This window comes from Colletes gigas, unplaced genomic scaffold (genome assembly GCF_013123115.1).
Source record: "Colletes gigas isolate AHSC1104 unplaced genomic scaffold, ASM1312311v1 Colletes_gigas_Sc00016, whole genome shotgun sequence".
Classification (NCBI taxonomy): Eukaryota; Metazoa; Arthropoda; class Insecta; order Hymenoptera; family Colletidae; genus Colletes; species Colletes gigas.
The window spans coordinates 816,794-835,847 of record NW_025106645.1 but is presented as its reverse complement, the minus strand read 5'-3'; the positions used below and the strand labels follow the sequence as shown (position 1 = coordinate 835,847).

At 39.0% G+C, this 19,054-nt stretch overlaps 2 protein-coding genes across 3 annotated transcripts; both read left to right on the top strand.

Moving 5' to 3' along the window:
- Positions 1–222: 222 nt before the first annotated feature.
- On the top strand, positions 223–3,014 carry LOC122400272 (ATPase WRNIP1-like). Of its 2 annotated transcripts, none has more exons than XM_043401638.1 (5): positions 223–521; positions 714–1,001; positions 1,069–1,897; positions 2,000–2,227; positions 2,804–3,014. In XM_043401638.1, the coding sequence occupies exons 1-5, from the start codon at positions 507–509 to the stop codon at positions 2,899–2,901; spliced, it is 1,458 nt and encodes a 485-aa protein (XP_043257573.1). In that variant the 5' UTR covers positions 223–506; the 3' UTR covers positions 2,902–3,014. The 2 variants fall into 2 exon arrangements, with proteins under 2 accessions (XP_043257573.1, XP_043257574.1); XM_043401639.1 differs by having other exon boundaries at positions 223–650.
- A 522-nt stretch (positions 3,015–3,536) lies between these two features.
- Positions 3,537–18,834, top strand: LOC122400288 (protein slowmo). Its single transcript, XM_043401665.1, has 5 exons — positions 3,537–3,696; positions 3,841–4,006; positions 6,427–6,513; positions 16,500–16,673; positions 17,481–18,834. Exons 1-5 carry the CDS (start codon positions 3,665–3,667, stop codon positions 17,715–17,717), a joined length of 696 nt encoding a protein of 231 aa, XP_043257600.1. The 5' UTR covers positions 3,537–3,664; the 3' UTR covers positions 17,718–18,834.
- The last annotated feature ends 220 nt before the right edge of the window (positions 18,835–19,054 follow it).

The following is a 19,054-nucleotide window of genomic DNA, read 5'->3' as shown; positions in this document are numbered from 1 at the left end:
TAATGGGTTACGTTTGTTACGTTGATGCAAATTTAGGTGGATTATTTCTTAAAAACTCCAAAGATGACAAGATTCCTGGAAGGGACAACTTATCAACAACGTGTTTACAAGCATTTTTGGCCAGTTTTAGGCGAAAGCAGTTTTTGGCGAAATCCTACGCACTTTCGAGAAAAAAATTCTTTACTAAAAATATAGTGTGAGGTTAGAAATGTTTCCCTGAAAGATCATGCGTATATTTTAAACATAACTTCTGATCGGATTGGAGGATTTTAGTGTTTCAAAAGGCAAACAACGCGTATTTTAGTGAAGAATATGTAGACATTTCAAAACTAATCGGAAAGTTGTTATTACGTGAAGTGACAAAAATCCCATAAAAATGGTCCAATTTTCAATCGGGCATAACTCCTACCTCCTACAATAGTTAATGGATGCCATGGATGGAGTATGGAGTCGTCATTATTCGGTCTTATGATTAATTGTATGATCAATCAAAGCGTAGAACTAGTATGGCGTTGTATAGGGTCAGTGTTTTATAAAATGAGCAAAATGTAATCTGATTACATTTGTCACGATTACTTCTGCAAAGTAATTATACTATAATTACACAATGAATATGTGACAACGATTTACATAACGGTTATGTAATCGTGGTAAATGTGTATCTTGTAAATCCTGTTGATTTGTGATTTTTGTTAATTGATATAACTCTGTAGGAGTCATTGTCAACTCCAAAGAGACATTTTTCTGATGAAGAAATTGTTGAAACAAACATATCAAAAAAGTATAAAGCCAGTCCTATGTCAAATATGTCAAATACAAATCAACATAAAGTTATTTTAAATAAAGAATATATTCCTCTTGCTGAAAAAATGAGACCCATCTACCTTGATGATTATATTGGACAAGAACAAGTTGTTGGTTCTAATACAGTACTACAACAACTATTATCAAAACAATGTATTCCTAGTATGATATTTTGGGGCCCACCAGGATGTGGAAAGGTAGCATAATTATTACTTATTATATGTCTTAAATTTTGTATGATATTTATTGGTTAAATTTTTTTAGTCATCTTTGGCTAATGTTATATCACATTTATGCAAGGAAATATCTGCAGGTAAAGTACATGTTGTAAAACTCTCTGCAACATCATCTGGTGTTAATACCATAAAAGATGTTGTTAATAAAGCAAAAAGTGGACTTAAATCATATCAAACAATTGTATTTATGGATGAAATACATCGTTTCAATAAACTTCAACAAGACATTTTTCTACCGCATGTAGAGGCAGGCACATTTACATTAATTGGCACTACTACAGAAAATCCATCTTACAGTTTAAATTCTGCTTTATTAAGTAGATGCCGTGTATTTGTTTTAAATAAATTGACAATGTTAAATATAACGGATATTCTTTGTAAAGCGATTTCGTATATTAATGGAAAAATATATGATCCTCAAACTGAGAAAGCATCAAACAATTTACAGAACAAACTTGATCTTACTCCTAAGCCTTCAGATTTTGCTATTAGTAGAACTGTAATTGATTGGTTAGCAGAAGTATGTGATGGAGATGCACGTGTTGCACTGAATGGCTTGGAATTAGCAGTTAAAACTAAAGTATTAAATAAACCAACCTCTTCCAATCTTGTGTCAATAACTCTTGAAGATATTAAAGAAAGTCTTAAACAAGCTCATATGCTATCTGATAGACAAACCAACAACTCTCATCATTTGTATTCTGCATTGCATAAATCAATAAAAGGTGGCAATGCAAGTGCATCTTTATATTGGTTAGCAAGAATTATGGCAATTAAAGAAGATCCTGTAAATATAGCAAGACGGTTGGTAAGAATATCAAGTGAAGATGTTGGTTTAGCAGATCTAGATGCTTTAGGTATGTATTGTGAAAAATGAATGATATTTTTTTTCGCATAAATAGATCATTATTTAACACTTTATTAATATAATAAATAATATTTGGAATTTTTCATATTAGGAATAGCTGTCCATACAATGCATGGGTGTCAAATGGTTGGAATGCCAGAGTGTGATGTACTTTTAGGACAATGTGTTGTGTATCTAGCTAAAGCACCAAAGTCTAATCTTATATATAATGCATTAAACTCTGCTAAAAATGTTATTATGAGTCATAAAGGTCCTCAACCTTCAGTACCATTACACATCAGAGACAGATCAGGACAAAGAAAACTTCAAGCTATTTTTGGTAAGATGTCATTAATAAAACTGTTGATTTTTTAATGGTACAGTAGTTCCCGCATAAGTGACCACGCTCGGGACCGGCCGCCGTCATTTATGTGGACATGGTTATTTCTCAGAATTCAACAGAGATGAGGAAAGAAGATAAATGCGAATGAGATACAATAGCTGGCACCTGAAACCATATGTACAATGTATCAATAACGACCAGCGTCAAGTTACGCTCGATGTTCAAAGCCGCTTGGCTTCTAAGAATTGATGGGGATCCGCGGTCACTTAAGTGGGCAAAAATTCGGTCACTTATGTGGGCACTATTGTATATATACTATATTCACATAAATTGAATAATATTGACGTTATGTAAATGATATGTTTATAATTTAATAAGAATTGATGCATATGTTTGTCGTCCGATGTTATATATAGAGATTATATACAAATTATTAGGGACTCTTTGGAGACATATATCTTCTAATTGTTCTAATATAAATATCGTGTGATGTGTAGTAAAAGAGCTGAAAAGTCCTAAACATGGCCAATTCAGAGTTAAATTGCAATATTTCTTCTTAATTTTTCTTTCCAGGACGCCATAAGGAAAATTTAGTAAGAAAAGAGGAGAATAGTAAAACTTATTTACCATTTGATCTTCAGAATACAAATTTCTTTTTAGAAGATCTCTAAGTCTTTCCCTTCTAAAAATGACTTTTGGACATCTTTGCCGCTAAAATAGCATTTAAAATATAAAATATATCGGGCGCAATCATTTGTTGTATGCACGACCATTTCCTTCATTGCAGTCCCCGTTTTTCGAAATATAACTGAGTACATATTCGAATATTACGAAAGATGAACTTTGTGTTTCATAAAAGTTTACTTATTACCTAGTATACCATCATCCACGTTTGTAAAAGTTTACTAGAGTTTGAAATATAAATTATACTGTATTATTTTTTTTTTTTGCATAGAACACCAATTTTAAATGGTTTAAAACAGATTTGCAGTCCGGAATGATTATATAATTTGTCTAAAGGAAATACGAATTATTTTAAAGTTGAAATTTAACTTTTTATTTGTTTTATGATAGGATAGAAAAGTAACTTTCCATTTAAGGAAAGCATACATTATATTACAGATAATACTTTAATCGAATAAAATGCGAGAAATTAATTTTTGCAATAAAATGCACGAATGACGTGCAAGACAGTTGACCAATAATGTATCTCGTACTTGAAACAGTGACATCTGTTACCAACCTCCGCGTGACCAAGCGTACCAACTGTTGATAGATGAATATTTAACGAAAGGATAAAGTTGAAAGGATACCATTGAGTAGTGTCGTCTGTAGACGAACTCGTTTGTGGTGAGGTTGTTCATATTTCGTGTTGCCACTTGTAATTTAAATTGCAGTTTTAACGTTACGCCCTGCAGAAAGAATTGTACAAACATGAAGATTTGGACGTCGTATCACACATTTGAGTGAGTGTCGAGTATAGAAGTTTATTCATTTATAACTTTCAAGGTTAAGATGGGGAAATATTTTGTAATATCTCTCTTTTAACGAGAAAAATGTACTTTATAATATACAGCATTGGATATTGGAATATGTTTTGGAATTTGCAGGCATCCATGGGAAACTGTGGTAAAAGCAGCATCCAGAAAATATCCCAATCCTGTGAACACATGCGTTTTGGGTACGGATGTCATCGACAGACGAGTTAAAGACGGTGTTCTGTTCTCGCATAGATTAGTCACTACTGAATGGCGTTTACCTGGATGGATAGCACCAGTAAGTTTCTGAAAGTTACTAAGGTTAATTCGTTCTACACAGTGTTGAACATAACCTCTCTGTGTAAAGCACAAAATTGTTATTTGCATTTTAATCATATGATATTTGTATTAATATAATTGGTTGAGTAGGATCTAGGCAAAGTATTTATGTATTTAGATTTTCTATAATTTGTCATTAAATTTTAAACATATTTTATATATAGAATGCTACAATATAGTGGTTTCTTTTGCACATTAATACAATTATAAATTCGAAGTACATTATTCATAAGCAACGATTACATATTTAATGGTAATGTAGTCTTGGTTGTTTGCATAATTTTGCGTAAAGATATAGGATTTCTGTAATTGGATTAGTTTAATATCTTATTATCTGTCAAATTCTTCGATATGATTGATCATTGCAACATTTTATTATTCAAATCTTGAGTTTCTTTTCTGATTTAAGTTTTGTCAGCCAATATGAAAAATGACTTTTAAAATATTGATCATAAGCAATTTGCCATGTAGAATAGTAGTGTATGCGCATAACATGGAACTACAGTTTGTTTAGGAATATTTATTTGCATTTAATAGTTATTTGTCGAGTCTTCTATCGAGTGGAAGTTATGTACAGTGAATGAATGATTATATAAGAGTTTCTACGCAGATTATGATTCTAAATTTTCTAGCAATTTCGTCTTAGTACATGTAATGAGGACATGATCACTGGTATCGTGCAAGGTCGCTCGAAGGTCTGAAAATTGATCATACTGGTCGATCAGATTAGAATAGGGAAAGATCAACCTCGCCGAAGCTTATCTGTGGCTTGGGTTATCGATCGTAACGACGATCGCGCGCTCTCGTGGAGAGGTCACGAAATTATTTGTCCTACGACTTTATCGGGACAGTATTTTCGATTATTTTCTTCAGTGCGTAATGTTCAAAATTTTACCAATATATTTTTCAAATTAAATTACATCACTGGTTCTGTCATTCTCTCTGTACATTCGTGAATTGATAATACTGTACAAAGATGCGGTGTTTGGTACGTTCATTGGGTACGCAAAAGAGAATTGGCGATATGCCGCCAAATGTAAACCAGGAAGTTTGCCCGTCGTTAGATAATAATAGGGCGTCCCAGAAAATATTGTGTATTTTTGTCACTTTTCTTCGTACTGTTGTGAAATCGTATTTCGAAATAAAGTGTACGCATTTTTGTATTGTTCGAAAGTTGGTTTTTACAATTCTGTAACGTAGAAAGTGTTTGTCATTTTTATGTTCTTTACATTTTGCTTATTCTTAATTACATTCTGTCTATAGCTTTATTAAAAATTATCAGAAATTCGTCGCAGAAAACGCACTCTTTTTTAAAGACAGTAGTTAGCTATTAAAACCCCTTATGTAATACACTGTCTTGAATTGTTCCTAATATGTTTTCTCGCGTAATAGAAGATATTGATATTTAAAATCAGACGGGAGTATGTTTTCAATCTAGCATTAAGCATCCCGTTTCAGTAAATTTTCCTCCGCTGCTGAATCGTAGATTTATTTATCCGAAAGTTTGAGCCTGTAAGAAATCAATCCGTATACAGGGTTGTGCATCCTTCTCTTTGCTCGACGCCAGTTTATAGACAAAACAGTTTCGTATTGTTTGACCAAACAATCTATACAAACACCGGTAGTAGTGCAGCAGGAAATTCGAAACTTTCGACAATGCGAAGCAAGAAAAAGATGGGGTAGGGGGTGGCACGAGGCAGAGAATTACAAAACAAAGACATCGACGGTATCAACTTTCATAATGAGCGTTCTTCCCCTCCCTTCAATGTTCTGCTCTTTGGCAATCATCCAGCTAGACGCCTACGTTTTGGAATACACATCGGCTCTCTTACAGCCTCTCTCAGCATCCTTGGTTCTTCCCTAGTCAACGGCGGAGGGGTAAAGAGGGCGGGGGCGGAGATTTTAGCTTCGAATCCTTTTCGGCTCGGCGAATTGCTTCCTTTCGCAGGATTTTCTATAAGCTTGGCCATTTCGCAAAGCCGTTCCGTTGTGCCTGCTCGCTCGCACGAATGCCTCGAATTACAGTCCCGTATATAACGAATGCACAGCAGCTGGAAGCTAAAAGAAGATCGCCTCCGCGTTTGGGCACTCTTGAAATTACTTAACGGAAGGGAAAGTGCAAAGGTTCGTCCTAATTTCAGTTAGGTGCACTTGTCCTTTTTCTCGCCCCGTGGCCCTGTAACTAAACACGCTAGATATACAGTTAGCATCGAAATAGAAATTAACAAATAAACCAAGCCAGTGTTCGGTTTGAGTAAATTTCTTAATGCATAATAGAGCACGTGTTTTCAACCAAAAAGAAAAGGAATGAATCGCGATCGTGTTGAGTTTATTTTATTTTTGCGATAAAAAGTATTTTGTTTCTTTTTTTTGTTTCAGTTGTTCGGTCATAGGGGTCCGTGTTACGCCAGTGAATGGAGCGAAATTAATCCAACGTCTAGGGAAATGGTGGTGAAAACAGTGAACGTAAGTATTTATTGTCCGCTCGTATATTGTCGTTTCCTGTTACGCAACACAGTGAATAGCACAATGACAGTATTTACAGCGTCGTGAACGCTTTTTATAATCCCTCTAATGACAGGTACTTCATTATTACTATGACTTAATAATACTTAATTATTCGTTAGTCGTCAGTTTTTCAAACGAGTTCCATTATTCTCGTCGATTAAACTTCGCTCGACCGTTACGAACGTCGACCGTTTATTACACATTTTATTCGTCAATTACCATATTTATCTATCGTCCATTTGTGTGATATACTAATAATTGAATCCAAAACGTAGAAATAGTTTCCACGGTAATTTCCACTTAATTCGCGTCCTCGATCGAAATATATTGTTCAGCGTTTAATCAATCGGATACGAACTTCTGCGAAGCACGTTTCCATGGTTATTACATTACATTTGCACTTTATTACACGCACATTACTCGACAAAGTACTTTAACCGCGTTTGTAATTTATCTTCCTAAAGCGAGATAAATTGTGGACGGACGAGCCGGTATTCGATGCGCAAATCTTGTTTTACACTTGGTGCCAAATCGTGAAATTGTGTTGCACGCTGCTGAAAACGAAACGGACAAAGGCAGATAATCGTACAGCGTATCAGAAATGATCGGAAAAATACATGTTCGAAATGTTTTACAATACACGCACGTTCCATAATTTACGCGTTCGAAAAAAAAAACTGTTCTTTTACATATTAGAAAATCACAATTTTCAACGGGGCTGAAAATAAATATGACGAACGAAGGCACGCGCCCGCACTATACGTACACGCGCGTAATCGAACAATCAATATACACCCAATTTAATTCGAATAGAGGTCAGCGGGGGCAATTGAAAACGCATCGATGCAATTTCACCTGTAGAATTTACGTGCGATTTCTAGTATACTTAGTATCGTTCGTATATTTGTAACGAAAAATGTATTCCACCGGTCACGTTTCAAAAGGTGTCCGAAGCAGACGTGACACCTGCACTTCGTTTTCTGCTTTTGATATCCGCGGGAAAAATTATGGACGGTGGACTTTCCAGTTCGAGAAGCAGATACATTTACCCGAGTTACAGGAGAGATCGGCACGTCTTAGGGTTGGGGGTTGGGGGAGGGGGGCATCGTATCGCATCTGGAAGGCTGGATATGATAGGTTATTGATGCGCGCATTACCAGGGGGTTGCATAGCTTCGTGGTCTTCTCGGAGGGTTGCGCCAGGAGGGTTTTAGGAAGACAGGGCGGAAAACGGCGAAGGAAAGGGTGTGGAGCATTGGTCGTGGCTCCTTGTACGCGTCAAAGATCGTTCCCTTGCTTCTTGCTCGACCCTCGATGAAAAAGGGTGAAAAGAGAAACCGGGATGCTCGATGCATTACCGATATGATGAACGATCCGCAAGTGGTTACGTGGAAAAACCGGAGACCTTCCATCTACGCGAAGTTGCCGCGTCGATCGGTTATACTTGTAGAGACCGAATACCTAACCCAGGCTTCTAACATCGAGTGCGCTGAATATGTCTGAATTTACGTGTGCAAAATTTTATTCTCTCAGAAAGCAAGCAAATCCTTTGGGTCGAACTGATCTCGTACAAAATACTATCAGATTCATTTGTTTTTCCCTGATGCATTGCTCAAGTAGCGTCGATAAAAGTCGATAAATTATACACGAACCGGATGTTTTGTCGAAAAGCTATTCAGTGCCAAAGTTCGTTTCGATTACCGACTTATAAAAAGAAATATTTCCTCTTTGGTTTGCTGCGTAGTCAGATGCAGGTTCGCTGACGTAACTGTTTCAATTCCGCGTGGTGTCTGAGCGATGGGAAATATTTGTAGAACATAGACCCGAGCAAAGTATTAAATTCAGCGAGAAAACATCCCGGCAAAGATTGTTATTCTCATCGCGTAAATATTAACGGTTAAACACCCTGGGAGCATTGTTTGCTCATTTATCAGCACTTTTACGTGTAACTTTGTTTCCATGCATCAAGTACGAAGTGTTGACTGTACGTTCCTCGGAGTGGCCATCGCGAAACGAGATACAACACGAAATCCGCGGTACGTGCGCATTTGCTGAAACAGCGTGTTTCGAATGCATTATTTCCTATTCAGGTTTTCTGTTTTTCACCTTATCAACTATTTGCGAACAGTAAATATTTGGAAACATTATAATGTTACGTTTCTCAGTCTATAGATCGTGGCGTACATTTTTGTCGCGAAACTTGAGTTTTGCTCAACATTATTTCAAGCAATTAACCTTTCTTTATTACATTACACTATTCTCTGCGATTACGAAACGCATGATATTCTCGGTTCACTTATTGCGATGTTCCCCGTAGTTAACAATATTAATGTTTTTCGATGGTTCATCTTTTCAAGTCCGCAGGAAGCAACGGTCGTCGCTCAAGATTCTCGACGTCCTCCTTTTCTCGTTGTCGTCTTTCCAATTAAGGTCAGACGACAGCAGGAAGCACCGCGTGATATTTCCCCGCTGATCGTTCCACGCCTGCGTAATCTACGGGGACGCGTTTCCGCGTTTCCTGTACGCCAAGGGCTGGAGATGAGCTTCAACTAAAATTGAACAATTCCCCGTGGGATGTTGACGCTTTCTCTGCCTATATCTGCCCCGTTTGGCGAGTACACGCGCGCGCGCGCGCGCGCGTTGAAATATACGCATGACAGTTACGCATGCGAGCGAACGAATACAGAGAACGTTGCTGAGAAACATTTCGTAGGCAATGTATTCTGCATAAGCTCGGCAGAGTCCGGACCAGGTTATAACCTATCCCCGTCGAATCCCAAGTGGGAGATATCTTTTAGCAATTTACCCCCGCCACCCCTTCTCCATCGCCGTGGCAGGGACCGCGCTGCATACGTTACGCGGGATGCATACGTATCGTGCCGCTGTTGGAACATAATGCGGCATCGTTGAACCTAAACGCACCCCTCATGTACAGGGTGTAACCTAACGCGTGGGGGCTGTTTTGCAAAAAATGCAATGAAAAAATATAACGGGGGCTGGCTGAGGCGACGACACGCTTCTGATGAAATTGTTCTCAAAGTACGAATAGTGAGCTCCCGTCTGTTTGCTGTAATTGGAAAACCTGAGGACATTCCTGAGTCACTAGGAATTGCTGAAACTTATTTGAATAGATAGTATTGAATTATGTTTCAAAATAAACGTAGCAAACAGCGTAAATTATAAATTACGTATTTAGTTCCAGAGAAAACAATTATTTACAAAAAAATGCTGGTTAGTAATTACGTAAATATCCTGTATACAAATTTAAATTCATTTCCAATTAATAATTGATAGGAATTGCTAAAATTTCTTTAGGTATATAGCGTCGAAGTAAATGTCAAAATAAACATAGAAGGCAGCATAAATTATAACAGTAGTTATATTCGTCGGACAGAGGATGAATAGCCCTTTAAAATGAAACTTATTTCAAGTCGATAGGGTATATAGCTAGTTTCGGAGATATAAGGGTTCGAAGTGTTTGTTTACTTTTCATTGTTGACATTGGTGCGAGGTCAATGACCGCGCGTGTAAATAGTAAACAGTGCGTAGTAAATTCTTGGAAATGGTCCGTCCGACGCGTTAAACGAAGACAGAGATATTAGAATTAGAAAAGTTACCCTTTTACATAAATTGCGATATCTCCAAAACGGAAAGTCGCTTCGACATAAACAAAAAACCATTTCAAAGAGGAAGCTTTGCCGCCTCTAAGTGGCTCAATCATGGAGAAAATCAATTATTATCAATGCTGATTAGCATTTAGAAACCTAAAGCTATCAGAGAGTCGATTAATTGAGATCTTTGCGTGTGGTATAGATCACAATGCCAGAAAATGTAATTTAAATCTTCAATATCGTCACCACATTTACATTTAGGATATTTAACAATTTCAATGCCAAGGAAGAATTTCTCTTCAGACTTTTACGAGAACACCAGACTAATGGACTGTCTTTGTAAAGGAATTGGAAATATTTCCTACCTTCAAATAGACCCTGCTTTTCGATGAAGTTATTTGCACTCTAATCGGTGATTTAACTCTATGATCCTACAAAGTAAAAAAGAGATATCGTTCCTCGATAAATTTCTTCTTGTCGTATCACCAGTTCGAAATATTGTGGTAATCGGTTTCCGGTGAACCGCTGTGTGGATTTCCCGCATGAATTTCGAGTTTTCCCTCGTAATCGTAGAAAACCAGAAGCCAATAGATCAATCAAGCGGTGCACACGTAGGATCCCTGCTCAGACTCGACGCGATACATACGTTCCCGGGCACGAAGGAAACCGGAACGATATTTTACTCGCGACGACTCGTGTATTCTCTCTAACAATCCCTCCTTCGTTCTGGCACGAATTTCCGTGCGTGCAGGCGCGAAAACCCGAGACACGGGATAGATAGAAGGATAGTAGGTGGCGGAGAGCCGGCGGGTGCCATCGGACGAGAATTAATAACGGACGCGTGTATCGGTGATGTATCCTGGCCGTGTGTCGGGGACTCCCCGTGGACTTTGCTGATGGAGAACTCGAGAGGGTTGCGTTTCGGTAGCGCAACGAAGCCGACTGGATGCGGTGCCGTGCCTGGCGACTGAATTATTGTACACGAGGCCCTCTAAATCATAAAAACAACAAATTGCACGCGGCTGAACGCGGTATAGGGTCGGTCGGTTCCTGTTTCTAGACTACGCGGCCACGTTTACGGGTATTTTTCCGTCGGCGTGCGTTGCCACCGTACAGCAGCCAACGCCAGCACTTTTTGAACCGATTGAAATATGGCGTCGGGAGACGGAGGGCTGCTGGATTAATGAAAAATGGTAAGTTTGCAGTAGCCGTGGATAAAACATAGCGCCGTTGTACGACGCCTCGCGTACAACCCGAACCCCTTGATCATGGTTGAACCCACGTTGACCGTGTTTGTCACCATCGAAATATGTTTCTGCTCGCTGCAAACGAAGAATGGATATTAACGATCACGCGAGCAACGCGCTGAAAAAAACCGTGTACATTATCTTTTCGTCTCGTACACGCTCGGATCGCGGCAATTTTTACGGACGCTTCGTTCGTGCATGAAACTATCCCACGTGGAAAGTCACGTACCCATTACGTGGTCGCTGATATTTCATACGGATCAAGGGACCGTCAAGATTATCGATTTGGGCCACGAGCGGTAGCTCTCTCTGTTTGTTCAGAAATGTACATAGACGTGGAAACAAGTAATTGAATCGAATGTGCAAGGAAACCGCGCGTATCCATTCAGTCGAGAGTAGATGACTGGAAGCCCCCGTTTACACGATCTAATACGGATTTGTCAGCACACGATTCCCAATCTCCCCGAAATCCGCTGAAATCGCCGATTACCCCGAGTGAGAGAAAGCCCTAGGTCGAACTCCATCGAGGTCGATCCAGCTTCCGACGTTACGTCGTGGTAGATTTCGGCTTCCGGCCGTGGCACCCTCTCGAGGCATCGAATGGTACGGCCGAATCGGGAGCATACTCAGACTCGAACAATGCTGCCTCCAGCCAGATTGTAAAGTCCTCTCAATTATGCGGCGATGCTAATTACTCGCGAGTGCATACTGCACACCGAAGAAGGCTCTTTAACCCGAACAACGACCCTTCACCGGGCCTGGGGTCTACTACCCTTCCCCGGATCTCTTCTCGTTATATCGTCCTACGATGAAACGGAATCACCAGGAATTCTTGATTGGAGAGCGTGATGTGCGGGTGTTTGCGCGACAGTTTACCTTCCTTTCCTAACGATACCATTAGTACAGTCGTCAAGATTTAGGATCCTTTCTTTCAGACGATATGCACACTTCCACTCGTATTCGTACACTATAATAGTGAGGTACTATAAATGAAGAGAAATTTGCTTCTTATAAATTCTTTCCATTTAATATTACCGAATGTTTTTATTTTTATTTATTACGCTGTAACCCCCTACAGGATCATTAGCACAAGTTTACAAAGGGGATAATAAATATATTAAGTATACATAAGGGAGGAAAAGAATTACATAAGTAATAGTACATGAGACAGATAGTAAACCTAGAGGTAGTTGCTACTTACACAATACATAGAGCGAAATTACCAATACAGATTGTGCTTCTTAAGGAAATTAAATATGACCATCATAGGAAGTATAAGTGGTTGGAATATCAAATGTAGTTTACTGTGCTACGTAAATGATTATTGTTATTAATTGGTTATAACTAGACTGTGAAATTATATAGAGTAAAATTCCGATTATCCGGCATAGTTGGGGCTGGGGAAATGCCGGAAAATCAAATATACCGGATAATTGGACTATACCTACATATGAAGTGATAAAAACGAAGAATATAATCACAGACGAGGTATACGAGTAGACCTTACATCCAATGTATTTCTTCGGCCCATTTTTATAATTTTCGTGTCACTCGCAACATTACCAACAGGTTACAGAAATGAATACAAGAAGAGACAGAAAATGAAATTATAGAAACATTTCTAGCCACACATTATATTTTTGGTAAATAATTTTTTTCTCGAAAGTGAGCAGGATTTCGGGGGTATGTGTATTCACAAAAAATGATTGTAATTGACCCCCTCAACCGAAAATAATTTTTCCAGAATGATTTGAAATTTTTTAATTTCGCCGAAAATTTCAGCACATACCTCCTGTCGATTTTTCTTAAAAATTTGTTATTGATTTTTAATAAACATAACCATTGGTAATATAGTAATACAATTTATTAATAAAAAATAAAATACATACAATTCGTACGCTTTATTCATCAACTTTTTACTATCGATATTACTGCAGGATGCATGCGGCAGTTACTTCTTTGTTTGTGTGAAATGTAATCAGTAACATTTACCGAAGAATAGTCGGGTTAATTATGTCGGTTATTCGAACATTCCAGGTAACCAGGTACCTGATAATCGAAGCTCTACTATATTATAGAAAACGGGGACTTGGACTGAAATATTTTTCCCAAATTTGTCATCTCTGCGACAGTAGTATATTCATCTGCCCTGATTTGTAAATATTCAATTTCTGAACCAACTTGTCTCGTTCACAATCTGTGTTTTTGGTCTCGGTGTAAATAGGATTATCCGTATAATTCGTTGTATTGCGTCAAGGTCCCAGCATTTACCATTTCCGTTTCTTTTGCTTGGAAGTTTCGATTTTAGTTAACGACTTTCGGTCTAACCGCTCTACTAAACGCGACGATACCGCAATGTTGCGGTAAATGAAAAGCAAACGCCGTGCCTGCTGCAGAGACCGAGGGATTGGCAAACATCGGTTTCGACGCGCAGGCTGACGAGAAAAATTTCAATTAACCGATGCACTAGGATCTCGGAGGGAGGGGAGGGGGCGCGCGACAGGATCGACGATGTACGCTTTTCGTACTCTACTCTGGTCCGAAAAAAAGGTGAAAATTAATTACTTCGTCGTTGACGCCAGATCCGAGAGGGGGATCGATCGTCCGCTTGATAGGATTAAATCGCATGCCAGCCGTTTACTTTTTTCCGCGTTCCTTTTCACCCTTGTCGCGTTGATACCGACGCATCGCTCTTCTTTTTCAGCCCTGTCCGTTGAGACGCAACAAAGACGATTACGTCGTCCCTTGTGCCGAAAGAGTTGCGAGAGAGAACCCCGTGAACAAACTTCTTCTCTCGGCTTTTCCTACGGAAAACGGATTTATCGGCGTTTCGAACCCTCTCGTGCGGAATAAACTTGATACTATTAACGCTTCATTCTCGTTAACGAACGAAAAACATTAATATTGTTGCGAGCACCGTATGGAGAGATCCATGGCTCACTGGTAGCCGCGAGTGAGACAAGCGACGGCGGGGAGGAGACGATCGAATCGATCGACCTGTCAAGCGAAGATTCGGAGAAGGAACGCGATCGTGAACTGACGTATTCGAGTGCCGAGTTTTCTTTGCTGCGATATTTACTGTTGTTTTCTGTTGATGCTTGTTTGAGTTCTGTTGTATATTAAAGTTTCGTTTATGCCAAACCGGAAACGTAATAATATATTTCTGACGATCGAAATATGGCTCCTGTCGCGGTAAAAGCTTGCCAACTATTTTCTGTTTTACAGTTTCGAAGAATTATTTGTTATAATTGGGACGCGAGAGAATCAGAAACGCATAAGTGTCGCGTACTTTGTACTTTTTGTCTGAAACGTTGAGTCGAAGCGAAACATGTTCTCATTACCACGTTTAAAAACTCAGTTTTATTCACGTTCGTCTTGCCAATTACTCCCTTTGCCATCTGTCTTTTTCTCCACTCGAGTTTTCGCAGTTCTCTTCTGGAACCCCGGGCCCCCGATTCGCGAGCCCAATGTTCTGAGAACATATAAACGATAACGGCATAAACCAGTCGCAAAGTGCTAATTAACCACTGAAAAGAAGCGTGTTTACTCGTCGCGTAATTTTCGCGACGAAATTACTTCTAACTTCGTTCTGCGAATGAAAATTGTACCGAGAGATTATATCAGAGTTTCTTAGCAAATATTGCGCGTTTCAAATCCTTCGTTTCCTTAATAATTTCAATTCCCTCGAAAAAGGTTGACAACGCCAATGTTTGAGGAGATTGAAAACTAGCATCCCGAAATATTCGTGTTAGAGGGGGAACGAAAAATAGAAGTTCCAACCGGAAGTAACGTTCTTGTGACGTTAACAGCGTGCTCGCGAACATCGAGAACAAAGAAACTCGCGTTCGACACATTGAAAAGCGTTGGAGCGTCGATGGCTATCGCCCGGTCGTCGGCGAATTAAACCATTTTACCAAATCCGTGATCCGCGTAATTGATGAAACGTTATTTGAAGCGAGGCGTTAATTTTTTCGGTCTTGTCCGATTGTATCGGGGGAGCTAGGTAGCAAGATTGTGGGGGTTGGCGGGACTGCGAAGGGGTGGGATAGTCGGTCGTGATGTAACACAGTCGACTTCACTGATTGCCAATATGGCGGAGAGCATAGAGGGCCGCGTCTCTCTATCTCGGCCAGGGGTGGTTCCACAATGCGCCGCGGGCGTTAATTCCCCCGTGAAACGTATTGCACCCCCGCGATTCAATTGTTCCAGCTCCACTAGCACAGTGCTTCACGCTGCACCGCTGCGAATGAGTCGCACGCAGCTCATAATGATGCAATTTTCGCAGTGGTGAGCGTCATCATTGCCCCGAACACCCTGTACCTCGTCAGCATCTGGGTAAAAGTGAACTCGAGATATGTGAAACGCGCAATTGTTGCGTTGTGCCTCTCTGCCATTCCCAACTGTCACGTGCTCTTGTCCGCGATTCCATTCTGCTTGCTTCTTCCGCGGAATGATCCGATAAAACACCTAATTATCTTCCTCGTTTTAGAGAGCATTCTCCTTTCGAAGAATCGATCCCGTCCGACGGAGAATTTTGTAAATAGTAAACTTTTGAAAATATTTTCGAAATACATATTACAATTAAAACTTTTCGAACGGAATTAAATTTTATCAAGGTCGCGAACAATGGTGAACCCTTGATTATCCAACCTAGTGATTGGTCGGAGAATTCAGCTTGTACTTTCATGTCCGTCCGGTAAAGCGTTACGTGGAACAGAGGAACTAGGGAATTGTGTTTTAAGTAATTGCAGAACGCACGAGCGTTTTATTTAGTGGCCAACGGGTGGGGTAACGAGACTCGACAATGCTAGAGAAGCGGTTAGTAAGCCAGCGATTTTGCTATGTTACAAGGACCGCTGCAACCACGTTGGCAAGCTTATTTCGTTGCATCGATTATTCAAGGTTTCACGTCACTTTCGTGGAAGCGTTTTATCTCGATAATAGCGGCTGACCATCTATCTGAAGGTTGCTAACCCCACGCGTTACACAATACGGTCGATACGAGAACGCGTAGTTGAAACGAGACCACTGTCATCTAATGAGAAATATTGCAAGAAATCATCGCACGACTCAAATTTTGCTTGCAGGTGAGTCTGGGAAAACATGTCTCTGTCGGCGAAGAAGTTAGGTATATGCCTGACCCGGAAGATTCCCAGAAAACTCTGTTAAAGCAACAGGCAATCATCTCTATCTCCGGTGTACCGCTCATTGATTACATGGAGAGGCTATTGACGAATACGATCGAACAAAACGCCAAGAAGGTAGGCCGTTTAATATCTTTCGAATATTGCATAGAGTTTCTGAATCTCTATCTACCATTATTAGATATGATGGGGCAAATGATCCGTTTGAACAGTTGGTTATTTAGTGAATGTTAAGTGAATTAGTGAACGAAAAGTGAACGAATGTTAAGTGATTGGAATGGTTTCGAGAAGATTGAATGAACGTTTGAGAATTGTTTAATCGATGTGATTGAATTTTTGAACGGGAAAGGTACGTAGTATGAAATTTTAACAGCTTGCACATGAATAGCTACAATCTAAGTGATATAAAATGAAATTGTATTTCACTACCATTGAATAACTGTTCGATCGAATGAACTAATCAAATTTTTATGTGGTGTCTGTCCGTGAGAAAGTCGATTAAAGTTCTCGAGTTGATAAAACAGTCGATGAGAGAATTGGTATGAACGAGTTTTGAGAGATTTTTATCAGTGCAATTTCAGATTCATACGTTTCGTGAAGTATTGTTTTATCTGAAACGTGCAAAGTGATTGATAATAGAAAGTTTGGTGCTGGCTAGAGATCAACTGAAACTATTAACTTTTTTAAATAACAGTCATTTGGAAGTTTTTAAGTTTTAAATCGTTTCTATTTTAAGTTTTTCTTTTAGGTAAACAAATATATTTTAACATATTTTAACATGCACTTTAAAGTACAATATTGACGTTTGTGCATTAAACGTTTCCGAGAAACTTATGAATTATGCTGAAGCTGTGACACGCATGGGTGTAAATGAACATCGTGTTTGCATGGTAACGAAGCGTCTTTTGCACAATTGCGTTTCAGGGACGACTGGCGATGGAATGGGTTATCGAGAAAATTCACGGAGACATGAAAGACATTGCGTCCACTGCGGCAAAGTCAACGGACGATTTACTCAATCAGACGCGTCGTCAGATCGATGATATTACACACATCACGAAGAAAGGAATGGACGATTTTCAGAATGTAGCGAAACAATCGCTCGATGGCATTCAGAATTTAACAGTGCCCCCTTCTCCGCAATCGATACCAAAATTATAGCTAATTTATCACGTTAGCTTCGATCTCTTTAACTAATGTTGAGAAGAACTTTGGTGGAACGATTGGGATCAGAATAAAGACATTAACGGGATCGATGATCTCCGACGTACGTACGGGAGGAATCGAATACATTAATTTTATGATCGAAATAAATGTAGAATTGCTATATCATAATGTCTGACTCAAAACTGACTATGCTAGCTTATTGCATTTAATAAAGTGTGATCAGCCAACAGAAAGTGTTAAATCGTACAAGGTCTTTCGTATATTCGATAAGTTTCTGACGAGCATAGAAATGGCGATCAAATATGTAATATCCTTAAAACGAAAAAATTGAGGTACATGAAGGTAACAAGCGGACCAGTAGAAATAGAAACGCGCGTTTGTCCATCATTTTTACATACGAATGAAAACAAAACTTGAGCGTAGCCGATCGTTCCGTTGAAGTCGCTTTAGCAAAAGAGACGTAGCTATAGTGAGCAATTATAAAACGGTTAAAGCGGTACGGAAGACATCGATTCAATACCAACATTCTGCTATGAAAGAAACAATTTCCAGCAACAAGTTTGCAAACGTTAGAGGAAACATTTTAATAAGAGAAACGGAGAAATTACATGCCAGTATAATATTTACAAGATATATGTTCCTGTTCTTCGCTAGATTCAATAGCACCAATCAATGGAGCGTCTATTTTTTAGTTTCACACGAGCTTGAACACTACATTTCTCAATGTGTTGCGCACTCAAAGGAATTTAAAATTCTTCGAATCACTCTATGTTTACCTCGTGTCTCGTATCAAGCTTACGTTTGATTATATTAGAATTAGAATTGATCATGCTGCTGTTAATCGAGCAAGCCCGTTAAAATGTATCGATTACTTTACACGTATGGCTTGCGCAGCATCCTTAGCGATAGGTAATTGAATTAGCCGATAAATGTCATTTAAATTATTACATGTGAATGAAGAATAACAAATCTCCCTAAAGTTACGTAGAAGTTAGCGCATATTTTGTAACGTTAACTAAAGGAATCGTTGCTTCAGCTTTGTTCGTCTACTTTGGCATTGATAAATCTGTAAATAAATATGAAACCACAGAGTCAAATATATGTGAATTTTCAAAGCCATCTTGCTTATTTATATTTTAAATGAAATGTGTCGTGATTTAATAATTGCTTATAGAGAAACGACTCTCTCTTGGCGTGAGTAATTGGTCCGGCGACAGCTTTAAGGAAGATATTCTTAGAAATATTTACTACGTTAAATTGAGTGATGTTCATTTTGCGAATCATTACTGTATTGCCGGATCTTCGTTCGTCCCGATGGACGGACGACTTCT